At 42.6% G+C, this 22,330-nt stretch overlaps 1 protein-coding gene across 1 annotated transcript in view; it reads left to right on the top strand.

Moving 5' to 3' along the window:
* Window positions 1–2,953: 2,953 nt before the first annotated feature.
* Window positions 2,954–22,330, top strand: part of LOC131917824 (leucine-rich repeat-containing protein 37A3-like) — a 47,853-nt gene continuing 28,476 nt past the window's right edge. Inside the window, exons 1-6 of the mRNA XM_059271926.1 lie at window positions 2,954–7,023; window positions 8,770–10,618; window positions 11,799–11,870; window positions 13,414–13,485; window positions 17,161–17,232; window positions 18,541–18,621. Of these exons, the coding sequence (XP_059127909.1) occupies window positions 3,036–7,023; window positions 8,770–10,618; window positions 11,799–11,870; window positions 13,414–13,485; window positions 17,161–17,232; window positions 18,541–18,621 (6,134 nt within the window). The 5' untranslated portion in view covers window positions 2,954–3,035. The remainder of the gene's footprint in view (window positions 7,024–8,769; window positions 10,619–11,798; window positions 11,871–13,413; window positions 13,486–17,160; window positions 17,233–18,540; window positions 18,622–22,330) is intronic.

The following is a 22,330-nucleotide window of genomic DNA, read 5'->3' as shown; positions in this document are numbered from 1 at the left end:
AAACTAAGCTCAGCTACTCATCATGAATATGCCAATTAAAGGGTTGGGGAGACAAATTGCTCAGCAGTTAAGAGCACTTGCTGCTCTTGCAGAGGACTGGGTTTAGTTCCCAACACCCATATAGGGGAGTTCACAGGCTTTCTGTAACTCCAGTTCCATGGGATCCAACACCCTCTTCTGGCCTCTGTGTGCACACGGTTGACATGTATACACTCAAGCACAAACACATATACATAAAATAAAAGGAAACACATTTTTCTTAAAAAGAGGGAGAGGTAATAGTGGAAGTCAGAGAAAGGAGATTCTCTTAATGTGGCCACATTAGGAAGAAGAACAGACCAAAGGTCCAGTGGTTCCAGAGTCCATCTTCAGGACCCTGACTTGGCTTGATCTTTAGAGGGGAAGAGGTATGCATAAATAATCAGGCCAGGTCATGACCACCATTAACCAACCCATCATTGTCTCAATCTTTTCCTTTGAGATTTGGTGTGTGTGTGGAGGGGACCCCAATTTCTTGGGGTCCATTGTTTCAACACTCTATTAGTCAAAGGGAGGGACACAAGTGTCTTTCTAGAATATATTCATTCTTTGTTTTTACATCCTAATATTGAGGTGAACTATACCTGTGTTCTGCAACAATTGTCATAAGCAGAATTCATGTAGGATCCAAAGTCAGAAAATACTCTGGTCATGTAACCATGCATAAGAACCATTTCTCCACAACGTCTTGGCTTTAGTTACTTTTAGAAGGACTCAGTTCCAAAAGTGACTCAACTTTTGCTGTGGACTTTGAGACAGGACCTTGCTATACAGTATAGTCCAGGCCAAACCTCAAACTCAAAATCTTCATACTTAGCCTCTCAGCTACTGCAGTGATGGACAATGACCACTATGTGTGACATTTGTTTGTTCCCGCTCTGGAAATGCTCTCCTTCTCTCTAAATATTCTCTGAAGACATCACTGATTATCCACCCAGTGATTTGATTCCGACTGTCCCTCATCACCAGGAGGAGATCTGTTATGGTTAGTCTGATATGATTCCACCATTGGTGGAGTAACAAATGTCAACAAATTACTATCAACAAAATCCTTTAAGGCCAATTTTAAGCAACTAAAATGGTCTTAATGTGTAGCTCTGGTTGGCCTGCCTCTACCTCTGGAGTGTTGGAATTAAAGATATGCACCACCACACCTGGCTCTAAGAGCATATATTTAAAGAAACTAATTTGAATGTTAAGTACTTGTTTAGAGATATACCCCTTAAATGATAAATGTCAAATATCTTTTGTGAGGAAGTAACATTTGGAGTGCACAAGGTTAGGACAGTCTAATTATCTTTTTTTTAAAAGATTTATTTATTTATTTATTATGTATATAGAAGAGGGTGACAGATCTTATTACAGATGGTTGTGAGTCATCATGTGGTTGCTGGGAATTGAACTTAGGACCTCTGGAAGAGCAGTCAGTGCTCTTAACCTCTGAGCCATCTCTCCAGCCCCAGTCTGATTATCTTTAAAAAGAATTGCAATGGTATACAAACATAAACCATAAACACAAACATTAACACACTAACAATTCTAGTTGGGTGGCTACCAGCTTGATTAAGGGTTTTCCTTAGCTTTGCATCTTAGAAGGCTTATATAATATACTTATTTTAAAAAAAAAGCTGGCAACAATTAGCATTGGTGAAAACAGGAGAAAAATAAACTATCAGGCAGTTGAAAGGCAAGGGCCTCAAAACTCAGTAGTTCTGTGTTTTTATCTTGGCCAGAGGCCAGAAATGCTAAACTTACTTAGGAACACTGGTTACAGTTTCTTATTATTTTTCCTCTCATTATAGACAGCAATGTATGAGGGCATGACCTAAATTCCAATCTGGACACAGACTATCTGAATGGAGAGACATATGGACATCTCCTGGGTAGGACACCTGGACCAGGCAGATCATGCCTCAATCTGGTAAAGTTCTGTTAACCCCTAGATAGGCACTCTCGGTAATAAACCAACTTTGGGACCTGCTCTTGAAGGAGCTCAGTTTGCTTCCTATTTTTTTTCTCACTTTTCAAGATTTATTCATTTGTGTACGCATCTCTCTGTGTGCACATGTGTGTTTGGGTGCTTCTTACATCTTAAGCTCTCACCTATGAACCTATGATAAAGTCTTTTCTAAAAATCCATCCTCCTGTTGCCCAAGAAATTCATCCATCAACTTCATTAGACAAAAGATTCAGAAACCACTGGCCTGTGGTGACTTTGGTTGTCATTGACTGTCTGGGGGGGACCCTTGCCCCCAAGTTAATGATCATCTAGGGTGAGAAAACCTCTGTCACAATCATAAGGACCCTGGCTTTATCCCCAACATCCCTGATTACTATTACTACACACAAAAGTCCTTTACATATTAACTCAGCTTCTACTTTGGAAGCAAAATTTAGAATCTTTGAATCAGTAGCCTAATGGCTCCTCCTAGAAATACATCATTTAACTAACATGAAAACAATGTTCCATGTGTACTTGAAAAAAAAAAAGGTCTTAAATATCTCACTTTGGGGCAGGAAGGACATATTTTGAGCATACCTACAAATGTATTCTTTATTCCAAAACACCGAAAAGCTTTTGATCTATTTTAATGTTTATAACTTGGTTTTTTTTGTGATTCAACCTGGGTGGGCTCTTTTGAGTCCACACTCTGCCCTGCCTGGACATTTTCTTTTGAAATTCTGCCCCACAAAAACAAAGGGCTGCTGGATAAGGAGCACCCTGGACTGAGACACAGATCCTTCTTAGGGTTAGTAGACCCCGAAGAAATGGGTGTTCTTTTCAGCCTCAGTAAAAGAAACTTGGGCCCTGTCACGTAGAAGGTTCCCTTCATAGTACAGAATCTGCTTAGTGACGCTTTGGTAACAAAGGAATCCTGTCATAAAGGGCGGGGCAGGGTAGACACAGTTGCCAAGGCTCCCTGAGGTCAGGAGCCTCTCCTCCAGTTTATCTCCCGCGTTCTGCAGCACTGTGGATCGCCTCCATACTGCATGTCATGTCCTTACCACATGTCATGACTCCACTGGGCTTCTGCTTCTGCGCCCCAAGTCTTATCCTCACCGGACAAGTTTTGCTGGTGGTGACCCAGGCCGAACCCATTGCGGAGTGGGTCCATAAGCCAGTTCGGTTGACTTCAGAGCCCTGGGGGCCGACCAAGCTCCGGTCTTGGCACCCTTCTGATCATCGGCCCAAATCCCCGAAAGCTCATACACCCCAGGCAGGTGCAGGGGACTTTAATTACCTGGGGTCCTCTGCTCCCTCCCAGATGTTCTCCCCACCCCGGAAGTTGAAGGACAGTTTTCTTTCATTCCAAGAGAAGGATACCTCTGCGCAGCCGCACCCAGAGTCAGATCAGTTCACTGTTCCACATCAGCGTCTGACCAACAAAATTACTCCACCCAGGAAGCTGCCAGGGAATATTTTAAAACTAAATGGGGATCAAAATCAGCCTCCACATTTTAAAAGTGTTTCCAGTGTGGATCAGGCTGCAGATAACCAGTTATATGAAATACTTGTTCCACCACTGGACAGCAAGAGTTCGGGAGTAACAAAGTTCATAGTTTCACTCCAGGACTTGAAGAAAGATCTAGCTCAGCACAAGAAACTTCCTAAGGTGGTTGTTGGAACTACAAACCAACTTGTAAAACCTCAACTGCAGAACAAAACTGTGGAGGATGATTATGGGGACCCAAGTATGACTGAAGCCAATTCTGACAGCTTACCTGTGCAATCCCAGGAAAACAGAAAGGAGCCTCCAGAGCCTTCTGAGCAGGTTGAACCTCCTGAGTACCAGCTGGAGGCACAAACCCAAGATTCAGAGAATCTTGGTGCGGTCCAAGAAGGCCCAGATCATCTCCCACTGCTCCCTGAGGAAAATGGACCTCAGAAGGAAGAACAAGTTCCTCAGTTCGTTTCTGAGATTGCAGTATTAGAGCCACCTGAAATAAATGGTCCATCTCTGGATAGAAATAAAGCTCAGCATTCAAACTTGCCAAATGTCACAGTGAAGCCTGAAGATCTGGAGATTGCAGTTTCAGAGGCAGATAAGGAGACTCAACAAGCTTTGAGCCAGCAGCAGGTTCCGGGCCATCTTCCAGAAAGTCCTGAGTTGGTAGAATCTTCATTAACCCAACAAGAGGCCCCCGTCCAGCTTTCAGAGGATCTTGAGGAGGTAGCACCTCCGTTAATCCAACAAGAGGCCGCAGCTCCAAATCCAGAGCTCTCTCAGGAGTTAGAACCTTCATTATCCCAACAGGAGTCCTTAGCTCCAATTCCAGAGCTCTCTGAGTTTTTGGAGCCTTCATCAACCCAAGAAGAGGCCCCAGGTGAGATTTTAGAGCTTCCTGAAGACCTTGAAACTTCTGATAGCCAGATAGAAGTTCCAGCTCTCCCTACAAAGCCCTATGAAGAAGTCAATCCTCCGGTTGAGCAAGAGGCTCCAGTTCCAACCTCAGAATCCTCTATGGAGAGTGTAGTTGGAGCTCCAGCAGCAACAGTTCCACATCCCAGTCAGGATCAAGTTCTCCATTATACTTTGCACAGGACTACAGTCAAACCTGTAGATGTGACAGTTACAATAACTTCTCAGCCTTTTAAGGAGGTTGGAATGTCTCCAGTTCAGGAGGAGATTCCAACTCAAACTCCAGGTCCTCTTGTACAAGCTGAACATTTTCCTAGCCTGGAGCAGCAGCCAGCTGAACTTTCTGAATCTCCAGAGGAGGTTGATTCATCTGAAAGTGGTCTGGAAGACCAAATTCAGCCTCCAGAGGAAGCTGAGGAAGAGGAGGAGGAGCCTTCTCCAATCCAGCAGGAAGTCCAATCAGAGCATCCAGGCCCTCTTCTGGAGGACGAGTCTTTTCCTATAGAACTAGAGCAGCCAGCTCAACCTTCTGAGTTTCTTGAGGAGGAAGGATTGGGTTCTGGAAACCAGCCAGAAACCTTCGTTGCACCTGCAGAGCTCCCTGAGGAAGCCAAGCCTCCAATCAAGCTACCGGCCCCACTGCAAGCTCCAGAGTCCGCTGTGGGAAATGTGGATGAAATTCCACCGGTTCACCAAGTGACAGTCCAGCCAACTCAGAGTGAAGAGCACCATTATCAGTTGCCAAATGTTACAGTTAGACCTGTGGATGTGATACTTACCATAACTTCAGAGCCTACCAAGGAGATGGAATCTTCTCTGACCCAGCAGGAGTCCCCAGTGCATCCTCTAGAGAATACTGAAGAGATAGAACCTTTTCTCAGTGAGCAGCCACAGCCGGCTCAGCCTTCTGAGCTGGAAATTCCGACTCAATCCTCAGAACACGCTCTAATCCAACAAGAACAAGCAACTCAGTCTTCAGAACATCATGAAGTGACAGTTTCACCCTCGACTCACCATTCAAGCTTATCTACTACAACTGTTAATCCTCCAGATGTGCTACTTACCATAACACAAGAACCCACAGCAGAGGTGGTACCTCCTCCCCCAGTACATCATGAGGCCATAGCTAAACCATTTACAGTCCCAGAAAAGGATGTAGGCACTTCTACAGCCCAGTATACCAATCCAACTGTAACTCCAGAGCCTTCTGACGGGGTTGAACTCTTGTCAAATCAACATGAGGCTCCAGTTCAATCGCTAGAACCTGTTCAGTATGAAAAGCCTTCTCTAAGCCAGCAGGGGGACACAGATGAGGAGTCAGAGCTCCAAGAGGAAACTGAACCTTCTTCAGCCCAGCAGGAGACCCCAGTGCAACCTCTAGACCTTCCTCATGAAACAGTAGTTCAACCTCCAGCACACCATGAGGCAACAGGTTCTGATCTGGTTCACAGTCAAGTTCATCATCTAGCATCGTACAATGCCACAGCTAAGCCTCCAGAGTTGATTAATGAGGTTGAAACTTCAAGCCAAGAGGGGTTTGAACCTTCAAAAGAACAGCAAGAAGAAGTTACAACTCAGAATCCACCCACCCCTGAAAATCAACATTCTCCAGGGGTCCCAACCCAGCCTGAAGAGCTTCTTGGGGAAGTTTCTTCAGGTCAGCAGGGGAACTTGTCTCCACCCCTAAAGCCCCCTTTGGATACAGAATTTTTACCGTATCAGCAAGAACTCCCAGATCAGTCTCTAGAACCACCTAAAGAGGGCTTCTTTCTTTCTCCAGTGGGAGATACCCTGTTCTTTTCACCTGAAGATCTAGAAGCAATATTCAGATATGAGCATTCATTGTTGCGTAAAACCACAGTTAAACATCCAAACCAAGCACATACCAGAGCTCCAGAGTCCTCTATGGGAGTTAAATCTCTTCAGGTTCAGGAGGAGGACCTAGTTCAGCCTATAGTTCCCACTGAACAAGTTGAATTTTCACAAGTCCAATTTGAGTCCCCTTCCCATACACCAGGATTCCCTGAAACTGAATTTTCTCCACAAGAGGCCATAGCTCAGAAAACAGACCTCCACAAAGAGGTCTATCCTTTCCCGACTCAACGGGAAGGCCCATATCTACCTCCAGATTCCACTATGGGTGCAGAACTTTCTCCAGCTCAGTATATGACCCGCTCTCAACTTGCAGACCTCTCTGAGAATGTGGAACCATCTCCAGTGCTGCAGCCCACCCTCACACAGGCTTCAGAACCCCCTAAGGAGATAGACCGTTCTCCAACCCAGCAAGCAGTCCCACACCAGCTTCCAGATTCAACGAACAATATTGTAGCTCACCTTCCAACACATCAGATGATAGTCCCAACACCAGGTCAGATTCAAGCTGAGTATCCAACATCATCCTCTATCTCCTTTCACCCTTTGGACCTGGAGCCCCCCATAACTTCACCACATACTACAGAGGCAGACCACACTATAGTACAAAAAAGTACTACACCTCAGGTGACATTTCCACATCAGACTCAGCATCTAAACCCAACTGAAGTGACAGTTCAACCTTTGGATTTGGGACTTACCATAACTCCACAACCGACTCCTGAGGAACTTTCTCAAACTATGCCAGAGAGCACAACTCATCTTACAGAGCCACTTGTGTCTCCAGTACCAATATATCAAGAGGTGACAGTTCCAACACCAGGTCCACCTACAGAAGTTTTAGCTCCAGCCCCAATATATCAAGAGGTGGCAGTTCCAACACCAGGTCAGGATCAAGCTGATACAACAACACATGTTGTCTCATTTCATTCTTTGGACTTGGGACTCACCACAACTGCAGAAACTACCAGAGAGCCTCAACCTCCTACAACCCCACAGGAGATTATAGTTCTTCCTCCAAAGCCCCCTCAAATGACACTTCCACAACAGGTTCCCATTCAGCATCTAAACCCAAGTGAAGCCACAGTTCAACCTATGGATCTGGAACTTGCTATAACTCATCAACCAACTCCTGAGGAACTTTCTCAAACTACACCAGAGAGTACAACTCATCTTACAGAACCACTTACAGAAGTTTTAGCTCCAGTCCCATTGTATCAAGAGGTGGCAGTTCCAACACCAGGTCAGGGTCAAGCTGATACAACAACACATGTTGGCTCATTTCATCCTTTGGACTTGGGACTCACCATAACTTCAGAACCTACCAGAGAGCCTCAACCTCCTACAACCCCAAAGGAGATTATAGTTCTTCCTCCAAAGCCTCCTCAGATTCAACCTTTGGATATGGAACTTGCTATAACTCATCAACCAACTCCTGAGGAACTTTCTCAAACTACACCAGAGAGTACAACTCACCTTACAGAACCACTTACAGAAGTTTTAGCTCCAGTCCCATTATATCAAGAGGTGGCAGTTCCAACACCAGGTCAGGATCAAGCTGATACAACAACACATGTTGGCTCATTTCATCCTTTGGACTTGGGACTCACCATAACTTCAGAACCTACCAGAGAGCCTCAACCTCCTACAACCCCAAAGGAGATTATAGTTCTTCCTCCAAAGCCTCCTCAGATTCAACCTTTGGATATGGAACTTGCTATAACTCATAAACCAACTCCTGAGGAACTTTCTCAAACTACACCAGAGAGTACAACTCATCTTACAGAACCACTTACAGAAGTTTTAGCTCTGGCCCCAATATATCAGGAGGTGACATTTCCAACACCAGGTCATGAACAAGTTGTCACATTCCATCCTTTGGATCAGGAAGTCACTATAACTTCAGAGACTACTAGAGAGATTTACCATTCTACAACCCAAAAGGAAACTATAATTCTTCCTCCAAAGCCCACTCAGATGATGCTTCCACAACAGGTTCACATTCAGCATCTAAACCCAAGTGAAGCCACGGTTCAGCCTATGGATCTGGAACTTACTGTAACTACACAATCTACTCCTGAGAAAGAACTTCCTCATATTGTGCCAGAGACCACAATTGTGCCAGCCCAAGTTACAGAACCACCTAGAGAGGTTGTAGCTCCCGCCCCATTATATCAGGAGGTGACAGTTCCAAAACCAGGTCAGGCTCAAGCTGAGTATACAACAGGCACTGTTGTTTCCTTTCATCCTTTGGACCTAGAACTCACCATGACTTCAGAACCTACTAGAGAGACTCAGCCCCTTACAATCTCAAGGGAGACTATAGTTCTTCCTCCAAAGCCCCCTCAGATGATGCTTCCACAACAGGTTCACATTCAGCATCTAAACCCAAGTGAAGTCACAGTTCAACCTTTGGATCTGGAACTTACTGTAACTACACAACCTACTCCTGAGAAAGAACTTCCTCATATTGTGCCAGAGACCACAATTGTGCCAGCCCAAGTTACAGAACCACCTAGAGAGGTTGTACCTCCAGCCCCATTATATCAGGAGGTGACAGTTCCAACACCAGGTCAGGATCAAGCTGAGTACATGACAGCACATGTTGTCTCATTTCATCCTTTGGACTTGGGACTCACCATAACTTCAGAACCTACCAAAGAGCCTCAACCTCCTACAACCCCACAGGAGATTATAGTTCTTCCTCCAAAGCCCCCTCAAATGACACTTCCACAACAGGTTCCCATTCAGCATCTAAACCCAAGTGAAGCCACAGTTCAACCTATGGATCTGGAACTTGCTATAACTCATCAACCAACTCCTGAGGAACTTTCTCAAACTACACCAGAGAGTACAACTCATCTTACAGAACCACTTACAGAAGTTTTAGCTCCAGTCCCATTGTATCAAGAGGTGGCAGTTCCAACACCAGGCCAGGATCAAGCTGATACAACAACACATGTTGTCTCATTTCATCCTTTGGACTTGGGACTCACCACAACTTCAGAACCTACCAGAGAGCCTCAACCTCTTGCAACCCCACAGGAAACTGCATTTTCTCCTCCACAGTACCATCAGTTGACACTTCCAGAACAAGTTCATATTCAACACCCAAATCTAACTGAAGTTACAGTTCAACCTTTGGATCTGGAATTTACAGTAACTCCAAGTTCCCATCTGGATGTTGAACCTTCTCCAAGCACACAGGAGATCCTTCCTGAGCCTGAACAGCCACATGAGGTGGTTGCAGCTCAAGCTCCAGTGTTTTATGAAATACCAATTCAGGATCAAACTCAGCATCCACTTGTTTCTGAAGTCACAGTTCAACAAATAGAATTAGAGCATAACCTAATTACAATATCCAAAGTAGAGACTGAACTTTTTGCAGCCCCATATAATATTACAGCTCTTCCTCCAAAACACCAAGAAGTGACCCTTCAACCTGAAGACCAGGTTCATGCTCAGCATGTAAACCCAACTCAAGTCACAATTCATCCCTCACACCCAGAATTTTCCATAACTCCACGACCTGCTACAATGGTTAAGCGTTCGGCACCAGTTCAGCCTACAGAGTCACCTAAGGCAACTGTAACTCCATCTTCAGCACATTTTGAAGCAACAGTTATGGCAACAGTTCATGATCAATCTCAACATCCAAACTTAGAGACCTTACATTCTGAAATCTCAGCAATTACTCAACCAGAATCTTCACATTTCACCATCCCAGCAATTACTCATCCAGAAACTACACATTCCATAGTCCTAACAACTACTCATCTAGAGACTACACAATCTGCAGTCCCAAAAGCTACATCCCCTCCTCCAACACAACATGAGGGGACACTTCCACCTCCAAACCAGGTTCAGACTCTACAGTCAAATCCAACTGAAGTCACTACTCACTCTTCTCAAACAGAATTGTCCACAGCTCTACAATCTGTTACAGTGGTAAGCCCTTCTCCACCTATGAGTCAGATCACAGCTCAGTCTACAGTTCTAACATCAGTTCAAGATCAAGGTCAGCATCCAACTACAGCTCCTCCTCCAACATATCCTATCATGACATTTCTATCTACAGAACAGGTTCAGACTCAGCAAATCCCAAGTGAAGCCACACTTCAACCTATGGATATGGAATTTCCCATAACTCCATATGCTACAACTTTTAGTACAGAAAGAGAGTTATTTGTTCAAATGAAACCAAATTCATCCATGACCGCCAACATATGTGACTTCTGCTTGTGTGAAAATGAGACACTATTGTGTAGTCATCTCAGCCCAAAGCGGAGACTCCACCAAGTGCCTGTGCCAAGGCCCGAAATCCACAAACACCCCTTAACTTTTTTGTAAGAATAACCTTTACTTATTTCTATTTTACGTTCTACTTGACATGGCAGCCTTTTCCTCAAAGCCCTACTGGACCTTCCTTGTCACCCCAACCAACACTGGCTGACTTTCTGCTTTGGCCTTTGCTTGTGAATTCTTCCTTCTCCTTCTTCTTACTGCAGTGCCCCGTCTCCAATTAGCCCCATTAGATCATGGCTCAACTTTGGCTCTTCCGTTTTCACTCCAGCCTCTCTATAACTCATCTCATTAGTGAGAATGCACCGAAGAGGTCAGAGAAGATTCCAGAGCTGGACTCCTGGGGTTTGACCCCAGGTCTTTCATGTGGTAGTTCTGCAACTTTAGGAAGAGTGCTTAGCCGTGATGAAACTCCCTCCCCTGTATAATAGCTACTATTTCACAGGATTGCTGCGCGAGGTTCGGTTGACTACATGGAATACTTACCCAGTCCTTAGCATACATAATTGTTAGCTGTTAAGACTACGCAATCTCTCAGAGCTCATCTCTGTTCTAGGACATATAACCTTTTATGCACTTTTGGGGTTAAAAACTGTGAGAACCACATATGTATGGTGTTGTCTCTAGAACGTGAAAATGATACATCGGGGAAAAGGGAGCATTAAACTTTTACCTGTTTCTCAAAGGATGTCTATTGTTGAATAGAGGAAAATAAGAGAGTACAGCCTAGGCAAAGGCATGGCTATAAGAATAATGGGGATTTAGAATAGGCAGATTAAAAACAAGTAAAGATACTGTGTAAGATCTGGACTATAGCTGTAGGATTTAGAAAGTGACACGGGGAGACATGGAAACCCATTAGACGTTTCCAGGAAAGAGAGACTAATTAATAAGACAGGAGAAATTATTTATAATAAGCTCTCCACTGTGGTGGCCCATGAGAAAGAGAAGACAGGATTTAGTGACTGGTTAAATTTAGAGTTGGGCTGTAGAGTGTATAGCAAAGAGGAAAGTGGAATGTGCACCCACAGATTTGAAATTCACTTTTCGAGGAAATGTCTCACTGCTTGCACCAGTGGCCCTTGGAAACTGACAGATGTGGGAATTTGAAGATTGGTGGTTTCCTTCATTCTGCACTGAACACCTCCACTAGGGTGCGATGATTTTACTGCTTCTGCTTATTCTTTTCCTATTTATTCAAGTATATGAACTGTTTCTTCACAGGAATTTCCAAGGAAATTCTATTTCTTACATTGAAAAACATGTATGGAAAGCATACCGTTGGACTGAGACACTGTGAGTATATTTTTTACAAATATAAACACAAAAATAAACAACAAGGACAAAAGCACTACACTTTTTTGTAAGATCCCTCTTGCTCCAGATTTTGTGGTAAATACCCCTGAGAACAGGTATTTCCTCTTCACAGCCCCAATCAACCTATATTGACTAAATTTCCCTGGTCAATTTTGTGGGGATTGGGGTGTATGTAGCTCAGGGGGAGAATAGTTGCCTACCTAGCACGCATGAGGCCATGGGTTTAAACACCATCAATTCAGCCCAAACTTGTTTTACATTGTCTTCTGTATGTATTTCTGTGAGCACACAAAGCCAGGGCGTGCCTGTGGAGGCCAGAGGACAGCGTGCAGAACTTGCTCTCCTCCTTCCGCCATATGGGGCCAGGAGATTGACCCAGGTTTTCATCTTGGCAGCAGGTTCCCTTTCCCTTGGGCTCATTTTGCTGTACAGATTTTAAAATTAAATTTTATGGACTTCCTCTGAAAAAATTACAGTTTAAATTTGTCTCCCATATAGATGTTGTCTATGATAACATTTTTTGGTTGTTTTTGTTTTTGAGACAGAGTCTCTCTATGTAACCTTGGCTGGCCTGAGATTCACTAAGTAGACCAGGCTGGCCTCAAACTCAAAGAGATCTGCCTGCCTCTCCTTCTTAAGTGCTAGATTAAAGATGTGTGCCACCACACCTAGCCTACAATTACTTTCTTAGTATATAAATTATATTAATGAACTAACATTAATTATATAATAAATTATATAAAAATATAATAAATATATAAATTAAATATCTGGTATAATGAAACCTTCCCTGTGCTCTAATTTTTCACCTCTGAGGTAATGTATTAGTTTTGTTTTGCTGTGATGAACACCATGAACAAAAGCACCTGGAAGAGGAAAGAATTTATTTCATCTTACACATCAGTAATTAATAAAGAAAATGCCCCACTCCCACAGTGCAGACATTCTCTCAATTGAAATCCCTCTTCACAGATGACCCTAGTCTGTGTCGAACTGAAAAAAAGCTGATGAGGACAGGTAGCCATTACTGTGAATTTGGTATATGTCTTTCCAGACATATTCAGAAAAATAAATTTGATATCTATTTATAATTTTTACATAAATAAGAACATCCTTCAACTTGGTGTTTTCACTTCATGATATGTAAAGTTTCTTTTTAACACAGTTATTCTATTTATTTCATGCATAGTATTTCATAGTATGTACACATCAGTGAGAATTTAATATTACCTACTGATGTTTGAAGAATATGTTTTTCTGTTATATGTATGGCTGTAATAAACATCCTATATACTTCTTTCTGAACATGTACAAGTTTCTGTAAACTATATACCTAGAAATGAAATCTCTAGGGTGGAGACCATTGTATAGATGAAATTTTAATTGCCCTGAAAATAAATGGTACCAATTTACACTCTCAGCAATAGCATATGACAGCATGTATTTCTCCATTCCATTTCACCACTGGATGTTGTCCATCTGTTTGATGATTTTTGATTCAGATAACCTTTTAATCTTCCAGAATTCTCAGTGAAAATCTCCTGACTGAATTACATAAGGATACATTTGAAGGCCTGCTGTCCCTCCAGGTTTTGTAAGTTAGTTAAGCATATCTATTTGTAAGTTATGGGTTATCTATTGATTAACAAGGGATTTGAACTAGATAGATACTAACATCTCTTCAAGCAATAAAATTGTGCAATTATTGGCTGGGTTTGACAGTGTTTGCTTATAATCCCAGGACTGAGGAGGTAGAAAATAGGAGGATTGCTCAAAGTTGGAGATCTTCATGGTCTACATAGTGCGTTTCCCATCAATTCCAGGGCAGCTTGGCAAGACCCTGGCTCTAAAGACAAAAACATAATAAAACAGAATCTGCAGTTATGCCAGTCAGGGGTTTGGGGGGAGGGCTCAGCCCATCTCTAACATGAAAATGCCTTCTATCCATTTTAAATTTCTTAAATCATATAGACGAGCTTCAGATAGAAGAACTCCATTTGCAGGGGGAAATGTTAGTAAGGTCTGAGCAATTACTGGACCTCACACGACCCTTGTTTTCTAAGGCATATGCTTGTATTTGGATCTAGTCTGTCATACCTCGATCAAGTCTGATCCATGTTCTCATTTACTATAGGAGTGGTTTGACAGTTTTAGAGGACTTGTGCCAGTGCCTTTTTTGTTGATGTGACAGGGTGACTGATGAGAACAACTTGGAGGAGGCAGGATTCACTTTGGCCCTTCAGTTCAGAGGTTTTTGGTTTATGGTAGCTGGCTCCATTGTTTCTGGGCCTATGGTGAGGCAAAGCATGATGATGGAAGGCTGTGGTAAGACAAAGCTTCAGAAAGAATGAAAGAAGAAATTCCCACCTCCTCATAGCACATTCAGATAGGGACTCATCAGTGAGTTAATCCATATATGACCTAGTGCCTACCAACCAATAGACCCCAAGCTGAAAACTGAACCTTCAATATATATTCCTTTTCTTATTTTTTGGAGGGGAGAGGTGACTTCGTATCCAAACAACTAACAAGGCTAAAAAAGAAAAATGAGAACCAATAAAGAATGTGCAACAGAGGCTATGTGTGGCCTGCAAAGTCTAAAATATTTGCTAGTCTAACCTTTACAAAAAAGATGACATGGTAGCATGGAAGGAATTAATACTAGCTCCAAGCTGTTGCATCTAAGAGAAGAAAAGAGCCATCTGCATTAATTTGAAGGTCATTAGACCAGAGTGTTCTGGGGGTTTTGTTTTGTTAGTTGGTTGTTTTTTGTTGTTGGTTGGTTGGTGGGGTTTTCGGGGTGCTTCTGGTGCTTTTTGGTTTTTCTTGTTTTGGGTTTTTTGTTTTGTTTTTTTTTGTTTGTTTGTTTTTTTCAGGATAGGGTTTCTCCATGTAGCCTTGGCTGTCCTGGAACTCACTCTGTAGACCAGGCTGGCCTTGAACTCACAGAGATCCACATGTCTCTGCCTCCTGAATGCTGGGATTAAAGGCATGGGCCATTACCTCCAGGCAACCAAGAGTGTTTTAAAAATTTGTGTGTTTTGTTTTCGTTTTTTCCTTTTTGAAGCATAGCCTAATATAAGCCCAGACTGGCCTTGAATTCTCTAAAAAGCAAAGATTGGCCTTGAACACCTGATTCTTTTGACTCTACCTCCCAAGTGCTAGGATTACCAGCATCTACCACCACACAGTTTATGCAGTCTTGGGAACCAAACCCAAGGCTTCCTGTATGTTGGGAAACCACTCTACCAACTGTGCTTTATCATGCACCACCATGAGCCCAAAATGACCACTTTTAAACTGACCTTTTTGAGATCTTATGCATCTGAACTCTTAAGCCTTATAAATATGTTTGGAGAAAAACAATGAAAGATCTCCTAATGGAGTAGTCTTTTTATTGTTTATATTATGAAATACTTTGTAAGCAATTGTTTACTGTTAGCATATATATTCCAATTAATTTTTAAAATGCCTCTCAACTTAGAAAATTAGCTTAAACAGAGCATGCCAAACACTTTGCCTATAACTAGAGGCACAGCAATGAGGAGGACATGAATCCTTCCCTCTCAGATTGAGGAACAAACACACAAATTCAAACCATAATGCTATAAAGACAAACAACAAGAATCAGTCATGAAGCCATAAATTGAATTCCTTCCAAAATAGTCATGTACACACTCCCTCTGCAGCTCTTTGTTTTATAAGTTTAGTTTGCTTAAATATTTGTGTCAGTCTAAAACTTAGTAGGCAATGGAAATGAGTAAGCTTTCCATGCTTTCAAGGATCTTATGATTGGCAAAATTAGATGCAAAAGTAACCGTTAAAAACATAATAAATATAGACACGGAGGTATAAATTGCCATGCCTCCAATAATAGAAATAGTGTTCGACATATTCTGTTTTAGCTAATTTTTGTTTTTTGTTTTTCTAGACAAGATTTCTCTGTGTAGCCCTGGCTGTCCTGGAACTCACTCTGTAGACCAGGCTGGCCTCACACTCACAGAGATCCACCTGCCTCTGCCTTCTGAGTGCTGAGATTAAAGGTGTGTGCCACCACTGCCCCGCCAGTTTAAAATATTTTTTTAATTGTAAGACATTCTAAAAATTAACTTGAACATATATGACACTCAACAGAAGACTTGAGTTTGTTCCAAGTAACATTTTCCTTGAAACAACTAGCGTAGTTTTTTTCCTTTAGTGTTTTGAAATAGTCTCACTCTGTAGCCCTGGCTGTCCTGGAACTCACAATGTAGTTCAGGCTGCCCTTGAACTCAGAAATCACCCTGCCTCTGCCTCCAGAGAGCTGGGATTGAAGGCACACACCACCATGTCTGGCAACTAAAGAGCAATTGAACATTGGGTGTCATTGGGAATCATCAGGCCTCCTTTTAAAAACTTCCATTATTACATTTTTGGTGTGTGTGTGTGTGTGTGTGTGTGTGTGTGTGTGTGTGTGTGTGTGTTCATGCCAGAGACAAGCATGGAGGTCAGATGACAACTTGCAGAATTTGGTTCTGTCCTTCCACCATGGGGGTCTGAGGAGGTCGAGCTCAGGTCATTAATCTTGGCCATAGGTGTCCGTACACATTAAGACATCTCACCAGCCCTAGACAGGTCTCTTGGGGGAGAATATGCTAGGCACTAAAAACAAGAGTGAAGACAAAAGTAAAAACATGAGTTAGAGGAATGCCTATGAGCACCTGAACAGCCAGACCCTCTGGGGATTTGAATGCCAAGCCAAGGTATCATGATGAGGGCCACTGGACTGTAGCAATGCTCTCAGACAGACAGACAGGAGCCTGGCAACATCACCTGAAGGGCTGGCATCACTTCTCAATGCACAATTACTGAATCAGCAAGTCTGAAGGACAGCTGAGAACCTGCATCTTCAGAGGTCCCAGGCACCAGGTATATGCCAGTAGTTCCAGGACTCAGGAGGCTGAGGTGGGAAATCTGGGGGTGTGAGGTCAGCCTAGCCTACTTGGGAAGACCCTGTTTCAAACATAAAAAGCCGCATAATCTCTCAAAATGACTAACTCAAAAACTCTATCAAGATCCATAGTTTTGTTGTACATATGTGAACGTCATAAAGGGTGAGGCTCTTGTGAGATGGCTAGACAAAGTAAGTGACTCTGAACTATTCAAATCCACAGGTTAGAGTTTAGACAAGAACAGTGTATTTTCTGTTACCAATTCTCAATTCTACTAGTCACACTAACTAGACATCTAATGGCTAAGCCAGGCAATATTTCTCTTTTACGTTTCCTAGGGATGTATCTTGCAATAAAATACGTTATATTGAAAGAAGGACGTTTGAATCATTACCTTTTGTGAAGTACATGTAAGTTACAAATATAACCCCTTCATATTTGAATTTTAATCCCCCTTTGTTACTTTTTGATATCTGACTTACAACTTCATTAGTAGGAAATAAGCTAGACTCAAAAAAGACAAATATTGCACTGTGTGTGTGTGTGTGTGTGTGTGTGTGTGTGTGTGTGTGTGTGTGTGTTGGTGATGGGGCAAACCTAGGGTCTTGTGACCTGCTAAGCAAGTGTTGTGCCAGTGAGCTGCATTCCTAGATTTCATGTGTGTGTTGAAGATAGAAGAAACGCTGTGAAGGGTGAGAAGGGATCTAGAAGGATGAAGAACTAAGAGGATAATGGGATAAAGAAAGCTGAAACATCAAGTTTTCTCAAATATGGGCAATCTAGTGCGTGTGTGCGCGCGTGTGTGTGCGTGTGTGCATGCGCGTGTGTGTGTGTGTGTGTGTGTGTGTGTGTGTGTGTGTGTGTGTGAAACAAGACAGGAAATAGGACTGTATAGGGAGGGAGAAAACCAGCAGAGTGGGGTGGAGAGAAGTAGGTCAGATAAGAGCAAAGTACAATGAGACAGAGATATGTATATGAATTTGTCAGGAAGAAATCCATTATTTAGTACAATAATGAAAACTTTACTGCAAGTAAAAAGTCATAAAAAGTCTATGCCAAATCCTCTTAGTCTGTAATAAAGATGACTAGGAGAATTCTGCTGAGTCAGCGTGCATAGCAAGAGCACCAGTTCTTACTAGTGCAAAGGTCAGCCTTGGCGGTTGTGGAAAAGCTGCTGCCAGCGTGCGAATGGGCAGACACCAGAGTTGTTCCTCAATGTCCTCCAGTACATAGGACAAACCTACACAACAGAGTCGTCCAACCCAAAATGTCAGAGGTGCTAAAAACCCTCTCTTAGAAGGAAAGATCATTGAAAAAAATTTTAAGCGTTTACTGTGGCTAGTGTATTACATATGTAAATATGTAAATTATAAGCTGATATCATCCTCAGCTTTCTTTTTTTTTAAAGATTTATTTATTTTTATTTTATGCGCATGTATATCTGTGTGAGGGTGCCAGATCCCCTGGAATGGGAGTTACAGACAGTTGTGAGCCACCATGTGGGTACTGGGAATCAAACCAGGGTCCTCTGGAAGAGCAGCCAATGCCCTTAACCACTGAGCCATCTCTCCAGCCCCCATCCTCAGATTTCTTTAGCAAATGGAGAAAGAATTAAATTTATGTTTAATTATATGTAAATTAAAATCACCACAAATGCAAATTTTCTAAAGTATCTTTTCATTGGTTTATGTCCTTTTTTTTTTTTTTCATTATTTTAGGAACCTTGGGTGCAATTTACTCATTGAGCTGAGCTTTGGAACATTTCAAGCATGGCATGGAATGCAGTTTTTACAGAAGTTGTAAGTGAAGTAGAAGTTAAGCACATGTAAATACTTATTTGTGTGTTAAAAACCCAATGGAGTATTGATTCACCGAGTGTAAACCCTGTGTGAACTGTGATAGCTTGTCTTAAGGTCCATTCATTCTTTTCCAACGAGGACACTAAGGCCCAGGAGACCAGGAGACCAGGAGACCTGTGTAAACTACAGGACATGATCTGCTTTCCTAGTCCTGACCTTCACCACAGACACTACAAGTAACACCACTCAAGTAACATTCACTAGGTATCATCATGGGGCCCTAGTGCTGTGGCTCTGATGTGTGATGCTTTTGGAAACCCACTTGTGATTCCTTCTCCCATGCACAGTTCCCAAAGAACAAAGATTAATAACAAGTCCTCCAGGGAGCAAAAGGTGTAGGTGCTTCCTCAGAAATGTAAAGCTGAGAATTCGCCCTGTGACTTCTCTCCCCATCATCCAGAACATTATTTTTCAGGAAGTATATGCCTCTGAAATCATGGATTCTCTGTGGGTAAGAGGCACCTTTGCAGCAAGGGATAAGATGCCATCTACATTAAGCTATATGGTTAAAAATATTCATAAAATATGTTGTTCTAGCCTGGTTCTGTATAATACTTTTCTTCCTCAAGAAGAAAGTGAATTTTATTAGCTTTTAGCTAGTGTTTGTCTGGCATTATGGCATCTGCTTAAATACCAGCAGTTGCACTCAGGAGACAGAGGCAGGAGGATCATAAATTGGAAGCAGTCTTGGACTAATAGTAGACTCTTGTGTCAAAAACAAAACAAAGCAAAACAAAAACCCCACTTTGTGTGACATTCAGTGGCCAGGAAGGCATTATAAACTCAAGAGGAAATTTCTGCTCTGAATCTGATTTTGGGTGACTGTAACCTGTCTGGCAGGTCAGAAACCCAGATTCACAGTTGGTTCCCATTGGAGGAAGGGTTGGGATGTGCTAGAGCTAGATGAACTGTTCTGTAGATGCTTTGTGGCAGTCCCCTCTCTCCAGCACAGCTTGCTGACTCCTAACTTGGGGAAAGGAACCACAGGGTCTGCTTTTCAGGCAGAGGAGCGTGGATGGTGGGTTAGGAAAGACTCATGCAGGAGACACTGACTTGTTATCTCTAGTTTGTGTCCATCTTTGCAGAAAGGGAGTCTGCTTCCCGGTGATGAGAAAAGCAGCGCTAACTGGTATTGGACATTGATATTCACATCATGTGGTCTGAATGGAATGGTACCTCCCAGAATTCAGTCACTATCACAGATTGGCCCAGTGAGGTAGGCACAGTGTATGCTTGTAGGCCCTAAGATGCTGAGGCAGGAGGATGTCTTGAGCCCAGGAGTTCAAGGCTGACCTAGGCAGGATAGTAAGAACTCATTTAAAAAAAGAAGCAGCAGCAGCTTGACAACAATGGACACAATCACCAAGTGTATGCTGGGACTCCTTTGTTAGGATCCAACACCCAACTCTTTGTGATAGACAGAGCAGTTTTCTTCAGGAAATACTTCCCATGGTAGGACAGATGCTTCTTGCATCTTTCCAAAGGCACGTTGCCAAGGGAGAGAACAGGAATTCTGGGACATATAGTGCACAATTCCGATAGTGTTTGTAAGTTGAAATTCTGCCTTCCCTGCATTACAAAAGTCCCAACCGAGGTGGGTTTGTCTAGAGCTGAATGGAGCCTATGCCCAAAGGCTTCTCATTGCACAGACCCTGCCAAAGTCCTGGTTGGGGCTGTTGCAGCTTCTATACTAATAAACTCTGCATGTTATTATTAGAGAGCCTTTCCCTCTCAAGATCCATAATCGCCCCTGGTTCCGGGTACCTACTTGGATACAGCCTCCATGTTACTGACAAACACTGACAAAACATGTTAGCAGTACCCTCAGGGTCAGATGCTCTTGAATCTGAAATCCATGTCAAAGACACACCAAAAGTTCATTAGTTAAGTACCATTGTTTTATTGACAATAGGAATCATGTCTCATTAATATGAAAAATGTTATAAAAAACCAATAGTGGGTGACAATCTGCATGGTAAGTGCACCCCTCCCAACTTGAAAGTGCTTCTCCTTCATTTAGCTGCACAGGTCCTGACCAGTGACTTGTTTTCAAAGTCTTTTAGTGACTTCATGGCTATTAATCAGCTCCCTGAAGGATTTCACTGGACAAAAGAACTACACACTATTCAGACTGAGCACATTCACATGATAGTTTGTCTATGGTCCATCAATACTGTGCCAAGAGCATAACCCTGAAAGGAAAATTCAGGTTTTATCCCTACTGAAGTGTCTACCCACAATTGAGACTATCCACAGGGTAAATGACTATAAATTGACTCATGGAGCCAGGAATACCCCAGTGCTTCTGACTAGCTCCCTAGCATTGGTTTCCTATAGGAAACTATTCATGTCCAAAAGTTTGCTACTGGGCCTGGAGAGCTGGCTTAGTGATTAAAAGTACTTGTTGCCTGGGTTTGATTCTCACATGGTGGCTCACAAAAGTCTGTAAACTCCAGTTCCAAGGGACCCAATGCACTCTTCTGGCTTTTGCATGTGGTGCACATACATACATGTAGGCATAATACTCATACACAGAATTATAAATCTAAAAAAATTGAATGTGTTAAAAAAAAAAAGTTGCTCCCTTGAGGACATGCTCATCCTCCCTCTGGTTTTCACAGTATCCTGGCAACTGCTTCTCACATTGAGAGGCACAAACATTAAAGATGACAGGAGCAACTCAGGTCTGTCCTTTGGGATGATCAAGACAGGATGTTTAATTTGTAACCATCCATCATTTTTGAAAGGGTCATATCCAACACTGTGACACCTTTTTTTCTCTCTGTTGCATCCTATCCTCCCCACTAGTGTGGGAAGGCCCCTTCTCTTGCAATCCTAGGAATTCTCCCTCTGCCTGTAACAATTCTTTGATACCTACATTTATGAGATGTTTGTTATGTTCCAGGCACTATATGAAATACTGAAACAAATGAAATAATGCCATGAAGTTCCTACAAAAGTATTAGGCACATAGTACATATTCAAACATGTCACTTTCTTTTCACTTTCCCCAAAACTCTTGCAGTGAAACCATTATTATCCACATTTTGCAATTGATGAAGTTGAAACTGAGAGATGTTGACTAACTTGTCTATGCTCACATCGTTAACAAGTGGTGGAACCACTAAGAGATTGTCTTCTGGACAGCTTCACTCAGCTTCTTGCGCATTGTATCTTATCATGAAGTTGACTTCTAACAGGACTTGTGGTGGCTTAAAAGAAAATGGCCCCCAAAGGGAGGTGTGGCTTTGTTGGAATAGGTGTGGTCTTCTTGGAGGAAGTGTGTCACTGTGGAGGTGGGCTTTGAAGTCTCATATATGCTCAAGCCACACCTAGTGAGTTAGTTCGCTTCCTGTTGCCTGCATATCAAGACGTAGAACTCTCAGCTCCTTCTCCAGCACCGTGTCTGCCTGTATGCTACTATGTTTCCCACCATGATGATAATGGACTAAACCTCTGAAGCTGTAAGCCACCCCATTTAAATGCTTTCCTTTATAAGAGTTACTGTGGTCATGGTGTCTCTTCACAGCAGTAGAAACCCTAACACCAGACCTATGGAGCAGAGAGCTGCATTTCCCTCTAAGAAATTCATACTTGTAGAACTCCTAGGCACGCTAGTATCTGGCATCCCCAGGGTTCCTGCCACTGG

Source organism: Peromyscus eremicus, chromosome 8a (genome assembly GCF_949786415.1).
Source record: "Peromyscus eremicus chromosome 8a, PerEre_H2_v1, whole genome shotgun sequence".
Taxonomy (NCBI): Eukaryota; Metazoa; Chordata; class Mammalia; order Rodentia; family Cricetidae; genus Peromyscus; species Peromyscus eremicus.
This window is presented reverse-complemented; position numbering and strand designations above follow the sequence as displayed.